This window comes from Tursiops truncatus, chromosome 20 (genome assembly GCF_011762595.2).
Source record: "Tursiops truncatus isolate mTurTru1 chromosome 20, mTurTru1.mat.Y, whole genome shotgun sequence".
Lineage (NCBI taxonomy): Eukaryota > Metazoa > Chordata > Mammalia > Artiodactyla > Delphinidae > Tursiops > Tursiops truncatus.
Genome location: NC_047053.1, coordinates 26959666 through 26987004, shown reverse-complemented (window position 1 = coordinate 26987004; position 27339 = coordinate 26959666). Strand labels below are relative to the sequence as shown.

Genomic DNA, 27339 nt, shown 5'->3' with positions numbered 1-27339 from the left:
TCCCTGAAGAGTAAGTGTTCCATAACACATAGAACAGAATTTTCAAAAAGACATGCAAATGCTCATTAATTTGAATGCAAAATGACCAAGGTGAGCAACCTGTCCTCAAGAAGCTCACAGCGTACACAGCTTTGTCATAGATGAATTTACCTTCTGTCTACTCACACGTGATAAAAAGTTTTCATTTTCTAGTTCCACAACGGTACCAAAAAAATTAAATTTCTATTTATAGGCAATGTTTAACACTTTCAGTTCATTAATCTCTGAATTCCTTCCATGTATGTGATCAGTTTCCTTGTTGAAGGCTGTATCATAAGCCCTAGCATTCCTAGTGTCCAGCACAATGATATATCTGCCTATATTCAACTTTTTTTTATACTGTTGGCGGTGGTTGTGTTGATGATGAAAAAGCAGCAGGGATGAGGACCCGGGATTAACATCCAGCCCTGAGTTACCGATCTGTGAAATGGAGTTCATAATGCCTACCTCACAAAATTGTAGATTATAATGAGATAAAAGTAAATAAAACATCTAGCATAACACCCAAGTGCCCAAGCTGTAATTTAAGAAGTAAAAACATGGGGTGTTCCCTGGTAGTCCAGTGGTTAGGGCTCACCACTTTCACTGCCATGGCCCGGTTTCAATCCCTGGCTGGGGAACTAAGCAAAGGGTGTGGCACGGCCAAAACGGGAAAAAAAAAAAAAAAAAAAAAGAAGTCAGAACATGGAACTGTCAGGGGCTATTTAGTTAATAGCCTTCTTGGGAACTTCTGTAGATATCACCGCCAAACGTGATAACTCATGTTTAAAATTATGATCAAGAAAGGGTGCATTACGCTTGGCGCTGTTTAAAAAAAAAAACAGGCAAATGAGCAGTGAATTTTAAGTTATTTCAAAAAAAATTGTAAAAACACAATTCTAACATGACAGAATGAAGCTGGACTGCACTTTTTCCTCTAATGAAATGAATAAAAATGTTATTTGCCACAAAACGTCATATGAAATCCAGATCACAGCTGTTAAACCATAAAGCTTTCTAAAAATCCAAATGGAAGGAAGTGCAAGTTTCTGCCAAGTATAAGATGCCTTCACTTTTCCCTCCCATTACAATCATCATATAAGCCTGTGGGAGGCTACAGGCAATTAGCTGCCAACCTGTACTTTAAAATTAGGTTTCATACAAAAAGCCCGCAGTTCTACCTTTCCTAGAAAGATGAGCTCTGTGCTCCTGGACCTGCTTCCCTGCGGTCAGGTGCTCTAGTTTGCCCAGTTCCACCACCCCCACCTTCGTCACCTGCCTCTCTCCTCTAAGCACCTGAGTCTGCAACCTCTCCACTGGCATAGCTCCCACTTTTATAAAGAACTGGGGGGCTCAAGCAGAACAAATAACTTGCCTAATGTTAAACAGTGGTAGAGGATGGGTTTTCAACCTAGATATTTCAAATAAATTCTCTTCTCTTTCCACTGTAACAACTGAAAATGAGATGAATGCACCTCATTTACTTGACTTCCTTTACTGGTCTACTCTGCCACAAGCCAGTTGCTAAGTATGTATATTTTCCTTTCCGTCCAAACTTATCTGACCCAGAACTTGCCACACATTGTAATTTCTGTTCTGCTGTAGGCCAAGGACCATCTTCTGTGAAAGTAACTCAAAGCCGTCTTCTCATGGTTGTGTCAAAAAAAGCAACACAGGATCATACTTTTCAAGTGCTGCACTTTAATTTTATTAAAAAACAAGCAAACATCATCAACGTATCAAATGCTTTAATTCACATTTCTCTGTCTGTAGGCATTGACCACAATACAGACCCAACACAACAAAAGCAGTCAACACAGGGTAATTAGTGATAGGGACATAGTACTGAGGCCAAGGGGGGAGAAAGTACATGAGGCCAGCTGGCTGCTCGAGCGGACCCGTCACAAGCGTCCTTGACACTGTGGGTTCACAGAGCCGATCCAGTCAGTTCACCTGCAGGTGATCAGGGCCAAGGATCTGGCTGCTCTAAACTTGCACAAAACAGAACTAAAACCAGAGCGCCGACTTATGTGCTGGGCTCATTCAAGCTGATCAAATTTGAGAAGAAGACTGCTGGCAGAGCCCAGAACTGGAGTAATGAGAACAAAAGTTCTTAGGAGCCACTGTCACCCAAGTACACAAAGCGCCCTTCCTTACTCTAGGAATCTGCTCAGATAGCCCAACCTTCTCATCCAGTCAGGTTGTCCCTTTGCCTGGACAATGTCAGAGGAACAAGGAAAGCAATCTAACTTTCCAGCTCTCTTTTCCACATTCCGAGTCAGTCATCAAAAAGTACCACGTGATGGTGATTTCCTGTAGTTTATCTTGCAAGCCGCATTCTGCTTTGACACTTCCTTTATCGGTGAGGTAGCTCAGGGCATCTTTGCAGAGACTGAAGTGTCCTAGGTCTACTATCAGCAGTACACGTCGATTTATAGCTTCTAGGTGACTTAGTTTCTGCAGACATTTCTGTAGGTGACTAACCTCAATCATTTAAGTTCTGTGAACTTCTGTATTAGAGGGTGACATTTTGTGATTCTTTCTCCAGAACCTTAGAATGCACCTTTTTGAGACCTGTGGGCCTCATGCACTGACTGCACAGTCAGGGCCATGGGGGTAAGTGTGTGTGTGTGTGTGTGTGTGTGTGTGTGTGTGTGTGTGTGTGTACTTACGTAACTAAAATTAAATACACAGACCATTTCTATACTTTACTAAAATTAGAAGTACAAGGAACAGAGGCTAAGTCAGTGCTTTACTATTCAACAAAATGCCTTCAAAATTTGTGAAACAGCCATATTCCAAGTGGCCCTATTCCAGGCAGCAACTGAGACATCCAAAATATTCTTTTTACAAAAAAACACGAGGTTTCTGGATATGTAAAAATCACTAGAAAATTAACCAGGTGACAGAGTCATTATAGTGGCTTCCGAACTCCTTGAAAGAAAATAGTGGAAACTATTTTCTTAAAAAAAGGAAGTGTTTTATCTACTGAAATCTGATCTGAAGCAGCACCCCGGCGTGGGGAGAAAGCAGAAGCCCCAGTGGGCTCCACTCCACTGGCCCCTGAAGCACTGCTTGTCCTCCAAGACTCCATGGATCATAGCCCAGAACCTATAGTTCCACAGAAAAATCTGAGGCTACCAATTTTTATGTAACAGAGTTTATCAATTTGCATAGGATACGAACCAATTTTTCATAGAGTTCCTTTAGAAGATAGATTTTGGGGGAAGAAAGCAGTTAGTGGAGTGAAGGAAAAACACATTTAAGAACATCCAATTATTTCAAAATTTCTGCATAGTATCTAGCCGGCAAAAGCCCTGGGTGAACACACGAGGTACAGACGAGTAACTTTAAAATTTCAGTGCGCATCAGAAGCATGTGAGGTGCCTGTTAATGAAACCAGAGATGCCGAGGTCCCACCTCCAGAGACCCCAATTCCTCAAGTCAAGGGCTGGTTGCTGGGCTTAGGCAGCCACACTGTCAAACAGCTCCTGAGGTGATTCTGATGCTGCGGACAGACTGCAGAGTATACTTGGAGAAACAGGAGATAAGCCTTCAAGGGAAAATTTGAGAAAGGCAGGGGCATACTTCTAAAAAGCAAAACCAAAACCACCTCTTCTGTCTTGTTGCTGAGAACACACTTTCATTCAGATTGGGATAGAGTAACAACACTGTTTTTTCTTTTTAAATTTCTAGATTTTTAAAGTAAATCTACCTATGTTCCATTGTCCCAAATTAGGTAGAATTTTTTAAAAGTCTGAATATAAAGTGCTGGTTCTTGTTTCAGTGTTATCGTTTTGAGGGGAAAACCACACAAAGCTTACAAATTACGTATTCAGATCCACAGGAATCTGTAAATTAACACCACCTTTACAGTTTCCTAAGTGAGCGCAAATTTAAAATTCCATAATATACATTACATACAATTTTACTTTATATTACAAATGCACACTAGTTTTCTTTTGACATACTGGTAGTATTCATTTTTACACAAAAAGAACTGTTTACAATTTCTGAGTCACAGTATATTTTCCAACTCTAAGTAGGCAAACATATACTACATGTTTTTTGACACACACTAAAAAAAAAATAATAATTTTGACTATAAAATTTTATAAACATTAGCTACATTAAGGGGTCACAGCTAATTGTTGCAGAAAACCTAAAACACATTTAAGATCATGTAATCTTACCATTAGACAACTTGTATTTTAAAACACAAGTCAGTTTGATTTCTATTAAATACAACAAAGCACTGAAAATTATCTCCATCTACTTATGGGATCCCTAAGAGCTGCCAGGTATTCAGTATTTAAGTGACTAAGTTTGCGAGGAGTTAGGAATGCATTAGAACAGTAAAAGATGAGAGAAACCTGAAAACAGACATGAAGACATGCTTTACTACTCTTCTTCCTGAGAATTTAGAAGTTACTTTTTTTTTTTTTTTTAATCCAGACAGTTTAAAAGGGAACAGAAAAATCCTGTGGCAAATCATGTTTTGTAAAGTGTGGAATCCCTGGTAATGTCAACAAATATACTCTAAATATATAACGTGCAAACATGAGTCTTATAAATTGTACTTATTTAAAACAAGGCACATGCCTACACATTTATTTGAAATGCCGAGTAAATGTGCCCAAAAAGTTAGTGAAGTTTTAAAAAATAAGATAGTATGTTTTATGATATGGTATTCTGAAATAACTTTCCTAAATAAAAATTAAGTCTGAATGAGTGAATACAGTAATAGGTAAACTTTGTGAAGGGTCAAAGCAGGGAAAAAACTTCACTGGATTACGAAAACTGAAAAAACAATTTGTTTTTAAATAAATGAGGGTGTTGTATATAAATCTGTTCAAAATCAAATGTAACATTATAGTTACAGTTTTAAAAATTAAAAAATGATAAGTTATTTTGATTATTTTAATTCTGATATCCCATATTAAATATTTACTTTGATGCTATAATTAGCACTATGAATTATAGATAAAATATAGCCTAAAGCAAAGTGAATTTAACAGTATATTTGTAAAATGTGATATCTGTAACAATTTTGACCATGAATTAAACAATGAAGCTCATTATACTCAAAACATGATCAGCCCCTTGAAAGAAAATCTACAAACTCTCCCACCACCGCAATAGGTAACCTACCATGAATGGTATATGAATAAGGTAGAAACAGCTCTGCTCACAAAATCTTAAGAATACTAGAATTCAGCTGCTCCCACTGAGACATGGAAGAGGTTAATTTAAGCAAAATAAAAGCATTCTGATGTAATGTACTGACTACTGTATACACTACTTAGTTGTTCCTTCAAGACATGGCCTGGGCCTGAAGGTGACTGAAATTTAAGTTTCTGGCAATTCATAATAGATGACAGATTCATAATAGACCCTTAAGGGGAGCTAACGGTGTTTGGGGGCATACATTCCAATCCTTCAGAGATTAATGTCATAAAAGACCACCAAGCCCACAAATGGGCCACCTGTCCTAAAACACCAGGCTGGAGGCCCCGTGGGGCGGCCCCACGGCAGGACCTGAGGGAGTAGGTTGGGGAGCAGCAGAGGGGCACCCTCGGCATATTTCTGAAGAATGAGAATATCTACATAATATATCTGTCACGAGAATTAAATCATGGGTTTCAACTATTACTTAGGCTACACTTCTGATTGTGAGTAGCAGAATTCATGTGATCAATTTAACTTATTAAATAAAGCAATATATTGTAAACACTAAACACAGGTATACGACAATGAAGAAAATAAATAAGTAAAAAAATATATATCTCTCATTTTAAAATAAATATGATATAAACATTTTAGCAGAGGATTCCATATCCACTTCCCCAAGGGGAAATTCTGTTAAGTACTTTGGATATAAAAGACTACTATATTTCAAAATACTACCAGACCACTAAATTTTTAAAACTTATCAATTAACACTGAACATTTTTGGGCAGTTAATCTGACTGGTAAATTTTCTTTAGTACATTTTTTTCAATTGTTGACACTGTCTTTTAATCAAAAGAGAAGTCGGTGAACCATCCAGCTTTAAACCTGTAACTTTCTTTTTCTTTTCTTTTCTTTTTTTGGCCACTCCCCCTGCAACGGAAGCGTGGAGTCTTAACCACTGGACCACGAGGGAAGTTCCAAAACCTGTAACTTCCAATCCAAAGTGCTCTGAATGTTAATTTTGCAATTCACCTAGGTGGTTCTCTTCTGGCTACACTGGGATAAAACAAGATGCTGAATTTCGGCTCAACTTGGTCATTAACAGAGTTAACCAAACAACATTAGGGGGTCTGAAAATGTTCCTAAAATAAAATTTAAAATAAAAAATCTGAGTGTTGTCTTCCTTTTACATGTCTCCTTTTGGGGTTCCTGGAAACAGATCTTTATGGATCCACCCGGTGCTGGGCTGTAGGAAATCTTAAGAGGCTTGCTGCAGGGAGGATGTCCAGCATGAACCATGCCAGTTTGACACCAACTATCTCCTTTCAAAAACGCAAGTAATTTTTAAAACGTTATGGTGTCACCACAGTAAAAATTAAGAAAATGATTTTCCCACCCACATCTTGTTGCATGTACGTGTCCATCAACTGTGTGGCTCAAGAATAAGGAACGAGTGCACACTTCAGCGAGCCAACTCGCAAACACAGAGCCTTCAGGGAATGTCCTGGGACTTGTAGTTAGTGCTACATGATCAAAGAGTTTGTTGAAAAAAGACCAGGCATTTGGAAGCAACCGGAGCTCTGGCTGATTTTGGAATGCTATTTACATAAATGTATACCCATTACACTACTGATGAAATGAAGACTAAACCAGCTGACAGAGTTCTATTTTGGATGAATGTGTAACTACTTGCTTGTGAGGATTCTACACTAAGCTCTCTTTTCCTCCTCCACCTACTCAGTTTCCTTTGTGTCCTCTGGATCTGAAGTACTAGAGATGTCGTCATCTGTTTGTTCTCCAGAGAAATATAACATCAGCGCGTGTGTCTTGTGGGTTATGGTGACAGTGCAGGGCCCCTGGGCCCACGGCTCCCCATCTACCTGCATCGGCATCATCGAGCACTTCAAGATCAGCTAGAATTAGGGACAAATAACGAGAAAACAGTCAGCCCCCAAAAAGCTCAGAAAAATCTTCCTTAATAACACCCCAAGTCCCTTAACCCTTCTCAGGGACATTTATTAGCATTTCACTCTTAGAAAACTAATCTGAATATATCTTTATTCCTCAATTGTTTAAGGGATTCTTTTTCCCTGAACACTTCATTTCTTCAGCTGGATTGAGGGTCATATTTCCTGTTTCTCCCCATCCTACTCACCCCTGGTGGAGGGTGACCAACAGCATGGGCTGTAAACCACATACTGGTTCAAGGCAAGGTATAGCACGTATACTTACTCCTACACATCAATGGCTTAGAAATGGACAAATTGGTCCATTGTAGCAATATTTCACCTACCCGCACTGTATGTGCTTGTCCTATTCGAAAAGGATTTGCCAGTTTCACTTGAATCTGAGCACAGTGGAAAGACCCATATACTCCAACAACTTCCAGTAAACCATCATCATGCCTAAAATTGGACAAAGGAAATATGGATTATGTGATGCAATAAAATAAAATCAGCCCCAGTAGGACAATTACTTTTTAACATAGGTGGACCAACAACTTATTAAGTATTGATATTAACAAGGTATACAATAAAGAAAATCTGTGGGGAAAATGTTAAAAGTCTACAAAGAACGACAGAAACCAGTGACATTAAAAAACCACTTGCAAATGTACATACCTGGCTAGAGGGTAAGTCTCATCTCCCATCCCTTCCCACAGTCTGCAGCCACCGCCCCAGTAGCCAATGTTCAGAACGATAATACCTTCCAAATTCGGCAGTTCTACTCGCTCACCATCCAGCTCTAGCTTTAAAGAAATACAAGGAGTAAGTTACTTCAGGGTATGCTACTGCCAGACATACTCACTTAGAATTCCCATCCATTTTCATACACATAAGATGTGACAGCTGGTAGGAAGACTGCTTCCTACTCCTCACTCCAGGTAACCTGGCCTTTCTCACCTGTTCAATGTTTACTGTAATAAATGAATTATAACAAATGAAAATTTCTAAAACCAAGGTCATCAAAGAAATCCTTTTTTGTTGAATCCCCTTATATTTTCAGGTTTTATCTAACTTGCTGTTTTAATAGCACCTCACGCTGTTGACCCCTTCCTCTTTTCCTGAATTATTCTCCTCCTTTGCTTTCTGGGAACCAGACTACTTCTCTGGATGTTCCTCCTCAGTCACTACTCCCAACCTCACGTTGAAGGCATTCCACATAGCTATGTACTGGGCTCCTTTCTCTTCTCTACACACTCTGGATTGAAATCTGAGCCACTTCTATCTTGCTAATTGCCACCTCTGTGCTGATGGCTCTATTTTGCTTGTCCAGGAAAGTGAACTGGGCTAGATCTATAAATCTAACTGCCCACAAAACACTGCCAACTGACTGTGGCACCTAATCTACTTTGCCAAGAAAGAGTAGCACTCCCCCGCCCCCAATGCCACAGCCTAACCAGAAACCTGGGAATTATCTTTGACTTCTGTGCCTTTACCCTTCATACCAATTAATCACTAAAAACAACTGATGCTGCTTCTTCTAAGTAACCATCCTTCTCCATCATTCCTGACAGTACCCTAGTCCAGCAGCCCATCGTTTCTCTAGCTTTACTGTCCTCTTATTCATCTCTCAAAGATTGGTTAGATTGACACTTATCCCCTTATTACATCCCTTCAATGGCTTGACTCAGTGCTCATGATGAAATCCAAGTTCCTTAACAAGTCACAAGTTCCTCTGTGATCTTGGCCTCTGTCCATCTCTCCAGCCTCAGCTCTCTTATCCCTTTCTCTCCCGCAAGCTATGGTCCAGCTTGAACACACTCAAATATGTCACATTCTCTCTTGTCTCTGGGCCTCCACACATGCTGTTCTAAGCCTAGAATAATTTTCACCTCTCTTCACTTAGCTAAGTTTTATTTAATTTGCAGACGGCAGCTTGTCACTTCTTCCAGAAAGACTTCCTTGTCAGTCACTTTCCCTAGACAGTTTCCAGTCCCTGGGTTATGTACTGCTCTTATCTATTCCTCTAAGACCGCATATTTTCCTTATCAGATCACTTCTCATGCCATATTGCAATATGATTTAAATGTCTTTCTTCTCTCCAGACTGTAAACTTAGTGAGACCGAGGGATTTATCACTGTACAGCTAGTACCTAGAACAGTGCCTGGCATTTTGTAGGTGGTTTCACAAATAATTTTTGTATAAATAAACTATTAGACCAAAAAAAAAAAAAAGTGCTACCTTGTATGCTTCACTCTACCCCTGCTATCAAAGCCCAGGAAAAAGGAAATATGATAAAAGCAGAAGGCAACATTTTTTATGGCAACCCTCACCATTCCTCCTGTGCCGTGAGCTCAGCGTCTACCTCACCGCAGCAGCTTTCCTTGGTGAGTATACGGTCAGGCTCCTCCCTCTTGGCTCTTTTTTCACGCTTTCCCTAAGTTGTTTATTGTTTGGCTCTTCCCTTCTTACTTTTTTTTTTTTTTTGGCTGAGCTATGGTATGTGAGATCTTGGTTCCCCAACCAGGGATCAAACCCACACCCACTGCAGTGGAAGTGTGGAGTCTTAACCACTGGACTGTGGAGGAAGTCCCCCTTTTTACTTATTTTAGTAGTTCTAGGTTTCTCTGTATTAATGTCTTTGCCATTGCTATTAACCATTACAGATTCTTTTCTGAAGCAAGCAAGAAATACATATAAAACTTTGCCATATCGTGATGTCAGGGGCGCTGTAGCAATAAGCAATCATGAATATCCTATCTTTATTGCTCATACATTTCTATTTTGCTTTAGTATGTAAGAGAGACACATCACAACCATAATAGGAGTTAAACTTTGGACTTAAACTTTCTCTGAGTACATGATGAGTTAGGCACTGTGTCAGAGAACTCACATGGACGCTGTTCAGAGTCTGTCTATGTAACAGACTCTGGAGTTACATAATCCCGGGTTCAAATCCTGGTTACCTATATCCTTGGGCACTTTATGAATGTGGGCAAGTTATTTAATTTCAAATAGTTTTCTGCGAGATGGGAATATAATAGTACCTGCCTTACAGGTTGTAGTGAGAATTCAGTGGGAAAATGTGTATAAAGCACTTAGTAGAGTGTCTGGTACACAACAAATACTCCCTATGTGTTAGCAAAATATGTTAATAGAAAGTTCAGCGTTTTCGTTAAAAAAAAGTTCATAATCCAGAGACCACCTAAAAGTTTAAAAGCTTACATATATACACTACCAAACGTAAGTTAGATAGCTAGTGGGAAGCAGCCGCACAGCACAGGGAGATCAGCTCGGTGCTTTGTGACTGCCTGGAGGGGTGGGATAGGGAGGGTGGGAGGGAGGGAGATGCAAGAGGGAAGAGATATGGGAACACATGTACATGTATAACTGATTTACTTTGTTATAAAGCTGAAACTAACACACCATTGTAAAGCAATTATACTCCAATAAAGATGTAAAAAAAAAAGCTTACCTCAACTTTTTTATTCAAATCTTTACATTCTTGCACTAAACAATCTTTGGTTCCATAAAATAAGTAAACAGCCTATGAGAAATGGACAGAAAATATGATATTAAAGCAATCTAAGAAGCCCTGTAAGCAAGAAAAAGACACTGAACCAAAGCTCCCTGATGTGATGGTTGAGTCATGTATCCAGAGAGTGGACTAGATACAGATGGAAGAAGGGGCACCATTACTTCTGAGTTTAATTAGCCCATTTTTTCAGGGGAATGTAGGATGGGGTGGTTTGTGCTTAAATGCTGTTTTCTCCCAGTTTATCCAAAAAGGTACACCTTATAAAGAAATACTGTGTTAAAATTAGAAAATTCCACCTTTTCCTAGTACTTCAGATTACTTAATGAAAGTAACACAGGTAAGTCTAGCAAACATTTTATAATCACTTTTGAATACAGAAAGGTTGATGGAAGCACTGAGATGTTAATTAGCAACTGTATAAACAGCAATTCTTATTGCCTTAGTAACTATATTAATAAAAGAGAGCTATTTGTAAATTTGAAATATTTGTAAAACAGAACCAGGAACAAAACTGTTTTGTATCTATTTTTTGCATCCTATTGCTCAATCACCAAAAGTCATTAAAAAGATTCCAAGACAAAACTTCCACCAAAGGAATCAATTGTACTAGAAACCAGAGATGATCCCAGTTAAAAGTGCGGTAAACAAACGGCTCCTTTTCTTACCTCATCTGCCTTTTAGAGTCTTTTCAGGCCAATGGAATCTAGTTTTCCATTAATGACTTCACCAAAAATTTATCCTGCCTAAATTTATTTCCAATGCTACTTGCCATTTAAGTAAGATAAGCTCTCATACATTCCATTTAGTTGCCATCTAAGCGAAATATGCTGTAAAACATCCCAACTCTGAGTTAAAAAAATTTGGTCGTGGTTATGAAATACTTTAATACATTTAAGGATCTAATTTGACAGTCTTACATAAAACAGAACAGGTAAATGTTTCCATAAGTTAGTTCTATCTCAATCTAGTTGAAAGAGTGCTAGATATAATTGAACTATTGATTTTTACTGTACCTTAGGTGATAAGCAGGAAAGGTTATTTTATCCAACACACCTTATTAAGAATTCTGCTAGAAAACAGAGATGGTGCCTTCTCACGATGAGCGTGAAAATTGAGGGCCATAAGCGCATCAGGTCCAACAGAAAAATAGTTGTTCATTGTGAATTCCTGTGGAAAAGGGTAAAAATAAGCAACAGATTATGCTTCCATCCAAGCCTGTGTTATATAATAAATATGTAAATCTTAGTTTTTGTGTTCTTTATGAAAATTAAGTACTTTCTACATTCACTTTTTGCATAGTTATTTTATGCTATCCAGTGAAGTTTCCAGAGATAAAGCTTCAGTTCAAAGGTTGATCCTATAAGATATAAATTTCACTTTCCATTTCTGGTTAATATGCTACATCTAAATGGCTCTACTTTGCACCCAGGCTTTCCACTCCTGTGTTCCCATTACATTTGCTTTTTACTTCCATTGCAACTCTCAGGCTCTCAGCTTTTTCAGTCTCAATCAGGCTACTGATCCCCGCTTAACTTATCTTACTTCCCAATCCAGCCTGGATCCCCTCAACCTAGCTGCACTTAATCTTCTTCCTGAGCAATAAGCTTGCATTTCTGACTTCTTGTTCAGTGGGCCACAGACTCAAGGGTGACATGCCCAAAATCTTAATGCATTTTCTTCCTATTCAAACCTGAAACTCTATTTTTCTTATCCTGGTTAACGTCACTTCTATACATCCCGTCATAAAAACTAGAAATCTGGCAGTAACGTTTTTTCTCGCTTCCCCTGATACCAATCAGCCGCCAAGTCTTGATCAATTCCACCTCTAAAGCGTCTCTGAATTGTCCTCATCCGAAGATGCCCTTGTTTTGGGTCATAGTGCAGGTTTCTAAGCTATTTTCACACTATCTCCAGAGTATCTTTTTAAAAATACAGATCTGCTATCTCTGTATTGCTATTTACTAACCATGATGTGCACCCTCTCGTCTCTATTTCCTCTACCTGGGAAGCCTTTTGTTCCTTTCTCTGTTGATCTAAATTGTATTTGAATTTTAAGGACCAACTCCCAGGTCACTTCCCCTGAAATATTTCCAGCCTGATCTACCAGGGTGGAACCAGGCACACCCCCAGCCTATTTCATAACCAGCTCCCTAGAGATAAGGACCTGTCGCTGTGTCCCATCACAGCACCACAATGGAAGCACTCCATCATGCTTGTTGAGACCACTCGAAACTGCAGCCCTAAAAACATACCTTGAGTTTTCTTAAGTTGTAGTATCCTTTATTTGTTACTTGAACTTTCCATCTAAAACGGAAGTTAAAAAAAGAATCAGTAATTATTACCAAATTAACTGCCAGTTAACTATAATTATTACCAATCAACTCTGGACACCTGGTAGACGAGGTTGTTCTATTAAAATAGCATTTGGAGAAATAAGCACATTTAAGTGAGTATGTAAGTTTTGAAATGAGTACTCAGCCTAATTTATGACTTCAGTCCTTACATAACAACAAAATATACAGCAACAAAATAAAACACCAGTATCCATGTATAAGTACAACTAACATAGTTTTTTACATTTAAATTACATTTAACTTTATAACTATACAAGTTTTCATTTATAATCCAAACAATATTCCCAAAGCTCAAGAAATCTACTTTTGGGGGGAAGTATAACTTACCTATCTAGTTTAACTCCATCTGCTTCCATCACGTTTCTTAAGACTTGTGCAACTGGGATTTCTCCCGCATAGCCTGTACCCCAACCCAAGGTATTAGATAGATCGTTGCCTGTTCCCAGAGGCAAGACTGCAACTTGTGGAATGTATTTCTCTTGTCCCTACAATATAGAAGATATATTTTTGATTTTTCTCTTCAGACTATTTGTAGGGTAATAGTATTTGGTAAAATTTAAAGCCAAAGCAATAAAGATACAAATATAATAATAACTGCTCAATCACAATATTTAAAATTGGCAATGTCTTCTAATATTCATCTGCATAATTAAAAATATAAGCACAAATACTGTATAGTTATCTTAGAAGTGCTTCTGTGAAAGGCAAGTAGGTCTTAAAGATGGATACCTTAATCTTCATTTCATCAACTGCATCCAGGACCCAGCCCACAGTCCCATCCCCTCCACAAACAAGGACTCGAGCTGAGTAATAGGGAAGAAGAGTACAAAGTTGCAGGGCTTTGACAGGGGGAGTTTTAGTAACATCAAAAACCTAGACGTGAAAGAAAAGGAAAAAATTATTTTATCCAACACTGTCATCCATCTGTGAGGATAATTTCCTTCTAGATGAGTACATAGATATGCATAAATAACAATGCTGGCTACAACGCGTTTATCTTTAACAATATGCCAGGCACTATGCCAGACTACATTCACTGTGGATCATCCCAATGCTGACCCTACAAAGCACGAGTAAACCTCATTCTACTGTCCAGGAAATGGAGGCACAGGAAGGTTAAATAACTTGCCTACGCTTCCTCTGATAATTAGGTGCTAACATACAAATTCAATCCTGTAGTTTATCCATTATACAATACTGCCTCTTTGCTGTTCACATAAAACCAGGCTGTGCTAAGTTCACCTTTAACTAGTGCTTCATATTTTATACTGGATTCAAAAACTCCATTACTAGTGCAAGTTAGTACCAATTTCTGGAAAACAATTCTGCAATATGCATAAAATGACATAAAGGTGAAAGGATCCTTGATACCTATAATTCTGTAAATGATCTAGGAAAATATTTCAAAAGACAAAAATGCCCCGTGTGTAAAGATATTTAGTGTGGCATTATTTATAATGGCACACTATTTTGATTATTTGATTATTTGATTATTTCTTAGTCATTTCATACATAATTATGAGGACTATGTTGCAACACGGAAAAATATACTTTTAGGTAAAGAAAACAGAATGTAAACTTCCACCTAGATTATTGTTACAAAATGCTAATATGTAAATGCACAGACAATTCATGGAAAGAACATGGACAACTGAAAACAACTGATGTATTTGTGTGGAGATAATGCAGGTGATTTTCTTTCCTTTTACTTTAAAATTTTATTCATTTATTTATTTTGGCTGCGCCACGTGACTTGCAGGATCTTAGTTCCCTGAACAGGGACTGAACCCCAGGCCACGGCAGTGAAAGTGCCGAGTCCTAACCAATGGACAGCCAGGGAACTCCCCTTTCTCTTTCCTTTTAAAATTATTTTTATATTTCCTTAAGTTGTGTAATGTTGAAAGGGAAAATTACAAATTAGAAAGAAAAGTTACTGCATTTATGATTGTTGCACAATGAGTTGTTTAGTTTTTCAAAATAGAAGCCGCTAGCATGTCAGCTCAATCTTAATGGTCTGAGTCTTTTATTCTTACATTTAAAAATGTTGGTGTGCAATTACTCCCAGTTTCCAGCAATCACTGTTTTACTGTTTCTATAGATTTACCCTTTCTGAACATGTCATATAAATGGAATCATACAATATGGGTCCCCTGCATTGGGCTTCTTTCACTCAGCATGTTTTTGAGGTTCATTTATTGTAGTATGTATGTATGTATCAGTAGTTCCTTTTTATCACTGAATATTCCATTCATATGGGTATATCACATTTTGTTTTATCCAGCCACCGACTGATGGACAGTGGGGTATTTTCACTTTCTGGCTATTATGAATTATGGTGCTATGAACATTTGCATAAAAGTGTTCGTGGGATATATGTTTTTGTTTCCCTTGGGTAGATTCCTAGAAGTTCTAGGGGGTACGGTAAATTTATGTTTGACTTTCTTGTTTTAAAAAAATATCTATTTATTTATTTGGCTGCGCTGGGTCTTAGCTGTGGCACGCGGGATCTTCGCTGCCACATGCAGGATCTTCATTACGGCGTTGTTGGATCTTTAGTTGCGGTGTGTGGGATCTTTCAGCTGTGGCATGTGGGATCTAGTTCCCTGACCAGGGATCGAACCTGGGCCACCTACACCGGGAGCATGGAGCCTTAGCCACTGGACCACCAGGGAAGTCCCTGTTTGACTTTTTAAGAAATTGTCCAAGTGTTTTCTAAAGTTGCTGCAGCATTTTACATCCCCACCATGAGAACCCCTCTTTCTCCACATATGTGAATGGCTCAATACTTTCATAATTATTATTCTTCCCTACAATCAGATGATTACTGGTTTCAAGCATTAACAGCCATTACAATTTACGGAAAATGTAAAACTAAAAATGAAAAGTTTAATACAGAAAGGAAGGTTTTCTCTTTGGTTACCTGTACGGGATTGAGGAGGATCCTGAATTCTCCCAGCAGTCCTTCTCCCATATTAGTTCCACTACGAGAGTTGGCCAGGATTATTAATGGAGTCCACTGCTTTCCAAGCTTAGATGCTAGCTAAAAAAATTAATGTGAGTGAAAAGACCTTAATATCTCAAAGATGGTGAGCAATAAGTTTTTTCATTTCTTAATAACAACAGTGCTGTAAATTTGCTGAGAGAACAACTATCCCAATCGATACAATATAAAAATCAAAGAATTCTAAGAATGGAAAAGTTCCTTAGAAATGAACTAATTTCTGCTTAATATATAATTCTCTTCTACATTATTCTAGATAAGTCATCCAGTATATACTTGGATACTCATGTAAGAAGGAATTCACTAACAAGGCGGCCCATTCCACTACTAAATCAAATTATTAGAAAGTTCTGACTTAAATTGAGTTAAAAATCTGTCTTTCAATAACTTTAATTGTTCTACTTTTTTTTTTTTTTTTGCGGTACGTGGGCCTCTCACTGTTGTGGCCTCTCCCGTTGCGGAGCACAGGCTCCGGACGCGCAGGCTCAGCGGCCATGGCTCACGGGCCCAGCTGCTCCGCGGCATGTGGGATCCTCCTGGACCGGGGCACGAACCCGTGTCCCCCATATCAGCAGGGGGACTCTCAACCACTGCGCCACCAGGGAAGCCCCATTGTTCTACTTTTGATTCCTGAGGCAAGGAATAATTTCATTTGTTCTTCCATATAACTGTTGTGTTCAAACACCTTAAGCATTATATTGTTTATTAGTCTTGTCTCCCAGGCAACACGTTTCAACCCTTCATAGAATGGACATTGATCTTCTCTGCTCTCTTAACCCTGACTGTCCTTTTCTGGATGAATTCTAATTTTCAAGCTTTTTTTTTTTTTTAATGGGATATTCAGAAATAGATTCAAGAATCCAGAACTGTACAAAGCCCAAAGTCAAATGAAATTAATGTTTCTCTAATCTAACCACTTCTTTCCTCTCCCCTTCTCCTTGTGGATATAACATTAATGAAGATGTTCCACGGTTTTACTTAGTGATTCTCATCCCCTATGATCTCAGACTGAATTCAGATACGTAAGTGTTGTCCATTTAAAAAAAAGTATCACAACAACATTAAACATGTTTTAAATTTTAACATCCCTCTTTCTTTTGCAGGAATATCGACAAAGATGACATTTAAGATATAAAATCCGAACTTGGAAAAAACACAATTTAGTTTTAGAATGAAAGAGTTTAACTACTTTGGGACATTCAAGCAGGAAATAATTGCAGATTTTACAGTTTTTCCTTCAGAACTACATGAAGACTGAAAGATGTTTGTACCAATTTTCATACACATACATACTGCCAAGTATTGTCAACAGCTTTAATGCTCACCATTATCTGTGGGAGCATCTGACGCGCAACATAAACTTATCTCCAGGCCCCTACGTGAGGTTCCAAACGAAAAAATTCTTTTAGAACAACGTGTGAGGAAAATCTGTTTTCACTGACAATAATCATGAATCCCAAATCCGACTGTTCGTCAGAATCATCTGAGGACTTAAACAAAATACAGATTCCTGGGACTTACCCTAGATCTACTAAATCAAACATGGTGATGGAGGTGGGCTCAGAAGTCTGTATTTTTAAAAAGCTCCTCAAGTGATTTGGACTCAGTGATTTAGGATCCACTAATATAACATATTCCAATTTCCCTTCAGACCTGAAAGAACTCGAGCGCCAAAATTTGCGGCACATCTTTAGCAAGTGGGTAGGGCATTATGGCTTACCATAATGAGTCTTCTCACACACACAGCTGTGTTTCATACACTGACTTAAATAACTTTTTGGAAATCAGTTACATAAGGAAAAGTAAACGCTGATTACCATTGCATAATCTGTTTTTTTGTCTTTACGCATCTGATTAATGGAGGTTAAATAACTTGGTGGAATGATGAGGTTTTTGAATTCTCCAAAATCACACTGTTCATTCTTTAAGCTATTTTTCATACACTCATCATGTACTGTTTTCTGACACCAAATGCACCTGAGGGAAGGAAAAAACAAAGACAATAATTAACTTTAAACCACAATCTTACTCATCTGCAAACCAATCATTTTTGTCAAAAAAAAAAACTGAAATAGTAATTTCATCACCAATGAAAAAATCTGGCAAATAAAAAACTTATAATTGTATCTGCACAGTGAAAATAGAGCAATGAACTTTTTTTTTAATGCCCTTTTTTATTGGGGGAGGCCATGCGGCATGTGGGATCTTAGTTCCCTGACCAGGGATCAAAACCGTGCCCCCTGCAGTAGAAGTGCAGAGTCATAACCACTGGACCACCAGGGAAGTCCCTAGAACAATAAACTTTGAGCATACTTGACAGTTTAATCTAACAGTGGTTCTTAAAGTGCGGTCTGGGGAAGATCCTTTCAGGGTGTCTCTGAGGTTAAAATCATTTGAATAATAATATGTTATTTCACCTTCATTCTATCCAAAATATACGGTGGAGTTTTCCGGAAGCTATATGATATGTGCTAAATCAACAGACTGAATGCAGAAGTAGACAGGAGGCGCTAGCTGACTTCCACACCAAAGAAATGTACCAAAAAAGTAAAACGATGCCAATCTTCTCACTAAATTTTCACAAAAATATTTTGTTACCATTATTGTTATTTTTAAAATGAATATTTAAACAATTTCTCAGTTTTAATTTACAACGTGGTAAATATTAGTAGATATAATCCACATAAACAAAGCTGGTCTAGAACAATGGTTTTGTGTACTATCGATTTGTGCTTTGGCTGGAGTAGGTTCGTGAGGCGTAAAGGCCTTTAGCTTAAATGCCCCATTGGCCTGGGTCCTTAAAAGAGTTCCTCAGGGTCCAGTGTGAAAACCGCCTGACTTATAACCATCTGTGAACACTTTAGCAAATATAGTAAAATAGTCAACTTCTTATTGGCAGTTAATATGAAACTAATCTATATGTTTGCATCTGAAGTACAGACAGATATTTATGTTCTAATTTGCCTCTACATTTGAATGTGTGCATGAAACAAGCAGAGAATAGTACTGGCAAAGGTCCTGGGTTTCTATTATTAATCTACTAAGTATTTAATCCACTCACAGATAAGGCAAATCTGACTGTACAGACAAAAACAGGTCAACAGAAAACAATGGTTATAATTAAATAAATAAATTAAAAATAAAAAGAGGATAAAAACTCTTTCACCCCAAGGTCAACTCTCTTGGACTTCTATTTTAAAGTTTTTTTTTCAGCTGGATGTTCAGTTTTATCAAGTAATTACTGCTATTAACCCAAGAATCCTATTTACTGCCCAAATTACAATTATCTGCAGGATCTGTTAAAGGGAAAACTGTAAATTAACTTGCATGATAACCCTGTTAACACTTGTTTTCAACCTAAGCTTGAGAAACAACGACAGACTGCTAATGCAGCCAAAGTATACCACCTCCACCTACCGCTCTACGGTTAACTTTAAACTAGTATATTATTACTGAAAATAACCTGAAAGGAAACCCACTGAATTATTTCACAATGGTTTCCTCTGGGAAGAAAAATGGGACCGAGGGATGAGAAGAACATTCTCTTTTTACTCTATGTTCTTTGGTATTGCTTGAGTTTCTAAACACCAGTATGTATTCATGAACTACTTGTATAAATTTTTAAAACTGCATTTTAGATGATATTGGCTTATGCTTTAGAATTTAGAAAATACAGAAAGACATAAAAGTCATCCAGAGATAGTTACTCTTAACTTTTTGATGTATTTATTCTCAGTTTTACAGTCCCTATATGTTTATTTTTCAGGTTAGGGATATGATGTATTTTTATATATATATCTGGACCGTACTTTTCTTTGGAAATTGTATCATGAATTCTGTCCTATGCCATTAAGTATTTTTTAAAAAACATGGTTTGTTAAGAATATTAATATCATATCACATGGATATATCATAATTTTTTGTGAATTGATTCATGGTCTATATTCATCTTTTACTAGGTTTTAATAACTGCATGTACTTTTAATTTATATAGGATATCAACTTCTTTTCTGTCATAGTTATTGCAAACATTTCAGTTTTCTCTTAAATTTACCTTTTAATGTACTTTAGTTTATTTTTTGCTAGACAGATCTGTACTTCCCTTTGTGGTTTATTTAAATGCTTTCATGCTCTGAAGTCCTTTACCTTTCCAAATTAGATATTTGCCTATAGCTATTCCCCCCTCACACTTGTTTTCATATTTATGCCTTTAATTCAGTGCTTCTTAACCTTCTGGGGCTACAGATTCCACTGAGAATCTCATGAAAGTGTCAGGCTTCCTGGAACCTTATCTATCTATGAACTAAGAACTCCTGCTTCAATCCATCTGGAGTTTATTTTGGTATAGAGTGTGATATGAAGAGTCAACTTTTATTTCCTCAAAGAGCACATGTCCTAGAATGATTTATAAAGTAATCTTTTCTATCCCACTGATTTGTGACACCTTTATCATTTAATAAGTTCTCATAAATTTCAGAAAAGACTCTTAACCAAGGTGATGGCTATTATCAGCCTTTGCTCTGTAAAGGTAAAGCCAAAATACTTACTCCTTATTCAGCTTTATATTTTTCCTGAGAAATACCACAATCAAAATCGAGACCTGTTCTCGATATAAATTTTGTAATTGGTATTTTATTTGACCTAGATTTCAAACCTGATGGGAAAATAAGACATTACTAATAATGTCTTGATACTTAGTTAGTTTTAGCAGTCATGTCTTTGAGTGATTGTTTATGATCTTTATTCTTTCCCCAACTTTTTATTTTGAAAATTTTTAAACCTACACAGAAGTCAAAAGAATAGCAAAATGAATACCCTTAAACCAACCCTTAACTCTGATTCTTAAGTAACATTTTCTCCCACATTTTCTTTCTCTCTTTCAAAATAAACTCATATTTTGCTAAATCATTTGAAAGTAAATTATGGACATTATGAGATTTGACCTTTCAATACTTCAGCAAGTATTTCCAAAACACAATGATAGTCTCCTTGCTTTTATACACACACACACACACACACACACACACACACACACACTTTAATTTTTATTGGAGTATAGTTGATTTCCAATGTTGTGTTAGTTTCAGGTGTACAGCAAAGTGAATCAGTTATACATATATCCACTCTTTTTTAGATTCTTTTCCCATATAGGCCATTACAGAGTAGTACTGAGTGGAGTTCCCTGTGCTATACAGTAGGTTCTTATTAGTTCCTTGCTTTTTTAAGTGTTTCTGCATTAAAAAAATTTTTTTTACAGGAACACAGGTAAGCCCACCACCTATATTCCAACATTAATATATTAACTGTAACTGCTTTGTTTCATTTCTATCTATCCATTAATCTATCTTATTTTTGGTGCATTGAACATAAATCGCAGACATTAGAATATCTCTTAAACACCTCAGCAAGCAGGCATATCATTACCTTGAGTTCAGTATTTGTTTATAGGTTTTTTTCTTTCAATGTAAAATTTATATATGATGAAATGTACAAATATGTACATCTGCTGAGTTCTGACAAGTAAACATAATTATGTAACTTATCCTTATGAAGACACAGAACATTACCCTATGTGCCATTCTTGTGCAGGGGTATGACTGTTTTATTAAAAAAAAAAAAAAGTCTTCTCTAAAGTTACCTGTTCACAATAGCTCTCTTCTTTAGTATGCTAGAAGAGGCAACAGAATTATATGCGGAGCTGAGATGGTCATCTATGAAATTCACACTAGAATGGGGTTGGCAAACTACAAATACATCTGCCTCCTAATTCTGTGAATAAGTTTTATTGGAATATAGCTACGCCATTCATTTATGTGCTGTCTGTTGCTAGTTTTGTACTATGATGGACGGTAGAGTGAAGTAATTATAACAGACCATATGGTCTGCAAAGCCTGAAATACTTAGTTTGGCTCTTTATAGAAAAAGTATGCTCACCTCTGCTCCAGAAGATAATTTGGTACCCTTTCATTGTTTCGGATAATTAATGAAATGAATAAACATTAGAATCCAGAATCATAAAGTTTAAGATCAAAGCCTAGAGTAAAGCTGCCAATGTAATTACCTTCCAAGAGTCAGAAGCCTGTTTTATTAATCACTGTGTGTGTGTGTGTGTGTGTGTGTGTGTGTGTGTGTGTGTGTGTGTGTGTGGAGGGGGGTGTAATGAAGAAAAGGCCTTATAAATAAAAGGTTTTTTAATAAATAAAAAAGCGTTTTATAAAGGTTTTTATAAATAAAAATACAATATAAACCAAAAAGTTTTCTTAATGAGAGACAGAACACTATAAGGAACAAAGGTTTACACAATAAACATAATGAATACTTAAAAATAGAACCTGATTTCCTATTTTAGTCAGAATAGAGGTTAGAAGAAACAAAAGAAGTGTGGGGAGCAGTGATAAGATGATACTAGGTGCAGACATACTCTGCCGTGGTTGGGGCAGAGGCAGGAAAACACAGAAAAGAAAGAAGCCTACAGGGAAAATAGGATCCAGCACAGTGCCTGGCACAAAATATATGCTTAATATGTGAAAACTAAATAACGACAGTGAGTATAAATTAAAAGTCCTTTGTCACTTATTCTGTAGCCTTTAAAATCAGTTACCACCTGTCATATGGCCCTTCAAAATGCGACCTTGTTGAACAGTCTTCACAGTTCACTTGAAATCTTAGACTTCTCAAGAATGTGACGCAGACACAGAAGGTGCCCTCCCCAGGGCTGGATAAAATCCAGAGAGGGACAGTCTGGTCTGTGTTTAAAGGTTGTAAATATTTATTCTGTTCCTTTTTCCAAAATATCTCATTCCTACAGAAGGTCACAGCAGACTGTAATCCTGCATAAAATTATCTGCTAAAATAAATCAGAATATTATAAAATACATACTACTTCAGGACACTGTGCTCTCTTCTCCTGGGAATGATAAACACTTCCTAAATTATACAGGAACCATTTTTACCATGGGTGAGGAGTTCCAGCATGCTGGGAACAGACTGCTCAGTAACCAGTAAGAACAAGCTAAGGCAGAAAAGGAGACCTATCACTGCCATGTTCACTGTGCTCAAAGGAGGGAACACAAAATTAAGGACAGAGGCTCATGTTTAAGAAGTACATAAATATAGCAGTGGTTCTTAAACTTTAGAATTATCTGCAGGGCCTGTTAGACGAAGATTGTTGGTTGCCAGCCCAAGTTTCTGATTCAGTGTGTCTGGACTGGGGCTAACACTGCCAGGAAAAATAGAAGATGCTCAGTTAAATGTGAATTACAGATAAACAACAAACAATTTTTGGTCTAAGTATGTCTCAAATATTGTAAACATTTTATTTTGTATTAAATACAAATATTTTATTTAGTGTGTAAATCTAAATCTGTGTTAGAATTTGCATTTGTAACAAGTTTCCAAGTGATACTGATGCTGCTGGTCTGGGGACCTTACTTTGAGAACTACTGAGATATAGGATATGATGTCATCATTAAGAAGGAAAAATTGGGGGCAGGGGTGAGTAGATTAGGGAAGTGTTCCTGGAGTAAAGGGCACAAGATGAGTCATTAGGATGCCTAGAGGGACTTCCCTGGTGGTCCAGTGGTTAAGACTCTGCACTCTCAATGCAGGGGGCCAGGGTTCGACCCCTGGTCAGGGAACTAGATCCTGCATGCCGCAACTAAAAGTTCCCGCATGCTGCAACTAAGACACAGCGCAGCCAAATAAATTAAAAAAAAAAAATCTTTGAAGGATGCCTAGAAGCTAGCCAGGAGGAGGATACTTAAGCCTTGAGGAAAAAAAGGGTAGTATGAAAAGGGTATTTAAAGGAAACCACAACCAGCCTGATGTTGCTGGTGCATAAAGTTTAATGCAGATGGTGGTAGATAAGACTAGACAGGCAAGCAGGGTCCAGAGAGCACGAGGACCTTGTATACCACGTTAAGCACTTGGAGTTAACACTGAAAGACCATCACTTTAAGTGATGGGGGTAATTGAAGCGTTTTAAACAGAGCAGAAACCCCAATCAGATATGCATTTCTAGAAAGATCATTTGGTTGGAGAATCAGAGCATTATAATTATTTGTTAAGGAGTATATGAAATGCAGTTAAGATATTTATAGAAGCCATTTTAATCTAATTCTGCACAGACACAAAGAAGGGAAGGAAATAAAACAATATTCAATTCATGCCTTCTTTCCAACTAATCCCAATTCTCCAAGACTGAAGCTTAACTAGGGAGACAATTATGAAATTTTTTAAAAGACACTGGTAACCTAGCTCTCACTGATGCCAAAAAGACATCTAAATTTGAAAGATATCAAGTAAAAATGGTTATAAATCTCTGTAGTTGTTTAAAGTATATATTTTGGTAACTTTTAAAGTCTAAATCTTAAGTATAAAATTATTTAAAATAAGATTTAAAAATAATTGTTGATATAACAATGCTCATGCTAATTAAAAAAAGGATTTTTAAATAAAATAAACAAAATATAATCAAAAAAGTAACTTGCTATCTCATGCCAGCTTTCTATTTCTGTTCTTAAATATGTTTAGGGACTTTTCAACTTGTCAGAAACAAAACCCATCACAATGAAGATGTCCAGACTTAAGGCAGAGAAGAGGCTAGGGGTTAGTATTCCTAACCCTGTACTGGGGGTTAGAAATCCAGGATGCCAGTTCTGCTTTACCACTGAGTAAATTTCTCTGAACTATCAAATTCTCTCAAATGAGTTAGAACAGATAATCTGCAAAGCAGTATCCCCTTTTATTACCAACCTCTAACATGAGGAAAGGACATCTTCACCTATTTTCAGACATTTAAGAACACAAATGTGTTGTCCAGTGTGTATTTAAAAGCGATTAAAATATTCTTGGATTAATCAAAGTCACTTGTCTAAGATGCTACAGGTCCTGAAACACCATCTGGCAAAAGGAGTGTTCTTTTGGAGTGTATTTCACTATAGCACCGAATATAGATTAGAAAAGATACTTAAAGTGCTCCTCTGGAATGACACTTGTTTTCATTGTACATTCATAACACAACACCCAGGATGAATCAGTTTTGAGACTTTAGGGAAAAGTTAATTTGTTCATACTTCATTTTTTCTCATGCAAAATGCAGCTAAACAATAGAAACAAAAGCTAAAATATAACATACAGTGGCCATAAAGTATGTGGCACTTAGAGACCTCTGGATGAAAATTAAGAGCCAAGTTTTATTACCCAAAAGGGCAAGTTGGCTAAGGAGTGTAGGCTAGATGAATCAACGAGGCAAATGACTATTGCAAAGCTGCCTCACTGTATATAATACCAGGGCTATTTATTAGCTTGTGTCCTCTAAGTGAGCAGTTGAGGCCATTTGTGGAGATCAAAGCAGGCTGCTACGCCCACTCTTTGAAATCCTGACTCCCTCCAAGCATTGTGGGACAATCAGTACCCACAAAGGCCGTACCTGTAATCGCAGAGCTTGGGTTGACTGCCGCATTGCTGCTTGCAAACCACACAGTAACTGCACAGGGGCACGTTGCCCCGGATCCAGTGGTGGTGCATGGCGTCCAAGGCCTTGCTGTCATTCTTGAGCATGATCTCCTTGCAGTGAAAGCGCTTGTCGGCCTTCTTGAGGCAGCCCTCGTCCACGCGCAGCCCGCAGCAGTCGCAGAAGGCGCCCTGCAGGATGTGCTGCGCGCACACGCAGCAGTAGGTGGGATGGCTGAACAGGTCCGTGTCGCGCCACCCATGCTTGCTCTTGCGGAAGATGTCCCTGCGGTGCAGCTGCCGGCGCGACCGCTGGAGGCTGCACCAGAAGGTGATGAACACGGGCAGCAGCACCGAGCACAGCGTCCACAGGACCAGGTGCCCGTCCGCAAACAGGCCCTCGTAAGGCGCCGGCCGCTTCTCCCCTTCCATCTTCCCCAAGGTCTATTTCTAACTAGGAGAGACACGGGCGGGTCCACCTCGGGCTCGCTGTCCCCGTCCCGCCCTCCTTCCTGCCTTTCAGGGGATCCCAAAAGCGCCGTCGGCCCAGGTGGCTCCGCTCTCTCCAAGGAGGGGCACGCGCGCCGTCTTCCCCGCGGCGCGACCCCAGTGCCTCCGGGTGGCCGCGCCGCGGACCTGCGGCGCCGAGGGGGCGGCGCCCAGGGCTGTCACGCTCCGTCCCCTCCCTCCTCCTTGGGCCCGGCCACCGCCTCCTCACCTCGTCCGGCACGGGGAAAGGCGCAATCACAATGTACAGGCTGCCCCCACGGGAAGGCCGGTGCGGCGCCCACTCTTTGGGCGCGACAGCGCGCGTGGGCCGCACGGAGCCTGCTGGCTCCCGTAACCATTAGCCCACACCCAGCAAACATACGCGTACTGCAGCTCCTGGGCCCGCGCGGCCTCCCTCAGGCCCGCCCCCGCCCACCGCGCGGCCCCGCCCCTCTCGCGAGGCCTCGGGGGCCAGGGCCCCGGCCCCAGCCGCCCCTCCGGCCCTACCTAGTCTGGGGCGGTGGCGCGGCTCCCGGGGCCAGGTTTCGGGCCTTCCTCGCACCCTCGCGCCACCAGGAGGCCTGCGGGGTCGTGCGGACGCCACTGGAGCTGCCCGGGTCCACTGGAGCCGCGGGCGAGGGCGGGGCCTGCGGCTAGAGCTCGGCGGCTGGACTGAGTGTAATATGCGACCGGAAGGCCGAGAGGCCTGCGGCGGCAGGGCCTTGGGGAGGGGGAGGAGGAGCAGGATGGGAAGGGCGGCCCCCGTGGGCGTGGCTTAGGGAGAACAGTGGGCGGAGTAACAATTAGGTGGGGGCGTTAGAGAGGATGGATGGTTGAGTCTTCTGAGTGTGTAATCAGCGAGAGTTCTAGCATGAATGATTTACACAGTATAAATTAACCTTTTCTGTGACTTCCAGCCTCACTGGTGGAGGTGGGAGCTGGCGCAGTTTTGAAAGTTGTAAGGGAGAAAACTGGCAGTTTTGAGAGTGTTATGTTCTGATAGAACAGGACAATCCCAGTAAAAAATTGGTAGCTGTCACCTGCGCTCCCGCTAGTTACTTATTAAACAGAAAGCTGAGGGCTTACTATGTGCCAAGCACTGTGCGAAGAGCCCCAGCTCTCCCAGAGTGCCAGGACTGTTGAAACATGCCTAACAAGAAGGATTTATTAGCCCTGTTTGTAATGGCTTACTGCACCCCAGCTTCAATCTCTGCACTTACCACGCGCCATGCTAAATTTATCATCCCCATTTTACAGATGAGGAAAACAGAGGTACATGATTGTTGTCACAAACCCAGTGTTGGGGCTGAGATCACTTTGTTTTAACTTCGTCACCGAAGTTGCTTCAATCTAAACCATCAAAGAGAGAA

The 27339-nt window shown here is 39.0% G+C and overlaps 1 protein-coding gene and 1 non-coding gene across 8 annotated transcripts; one reads left to right on the top strand and one right to left on the bottom strand.

Moving 5' to 3' along the window:
- Positions 1–1699: 1699 nt before the first annotated feature.
- On the bottom strand, positions 1700–26834 carry DGKE (diacylglycerol kinase epsilon). 7 transcript variants are annotated; one of them, XM_019945478.3, is made up of 13 exons: positions 26199–26815; positions 25458–25934; positions 17845–18004; positions 15947–16066; positions 13756–13899; positions 13354–13511; positions 12925–12976; positions 11726–11839; positions 10610–10681; positions 7812–7939; positions 7484–7595; positions 6928–7103; positions 1700–6246 (listed from the first exon to the last, which is right to left on the bottom strand). In XM_019945478.3, the coding sequence occupies exons 2-13, from the start codon at positions 25910–25912 to the stop codon at positions 6219–6221; spliced, it is 1719 nt and encodes a 572-aa protein (XP_019801037.1). In that variant the 5' UTR covers positions 25913–25934; positions 26199–26815; the 3' UTR covers positions 1700–6218. The 7 variants fall into 7 exon arrangements, 6 of the variants coding, with proteins under 6 accessions (XP_019801037.1, XP_019801038.1, XP_019801036.1 ...); XM_019945479.3 differs by having other exon boundaries at positions 26477–26815; XM_019945477.3 differs by having other exon boundaries at positions 25458–26814.
- Positions 23592–23664, top strand: TRNAE-CUC (transfer RNA glutamic acid (anticodon CUC)). The gene has a single exon. It is a non-coding gene; the product is annotated as a tRNA-Glu (tRNA).
- Positions 26835–27339: the final 505 nt, after the last annotated feature.

Excerpts from the sequence above, each read along its gene's own strand:
- DGKE (XM_019945478.3), bottom strand. The coding sequence starts at position 25,912 with ATGGAAGGGGAGAAGCGGCCGGCGCCTTACGAGGGCCTGTTTGCGGAC. Across the intron at positions 11,840-12,924 it reads ACAACTTAAGAAAACTCAAG|GAATTCACAATGAACAACTA; the intron begins GTATGTTTTTAG and ends CCTTTTCCACAG. Across the intron at positions 6,247-6,927 it reads GAGGACACAAAGGAAACTGA|TGTAGCCAGAAGAGAACCAC; the intron begins GTAGGTGGAGGA and ends GTTTTATCCCAG.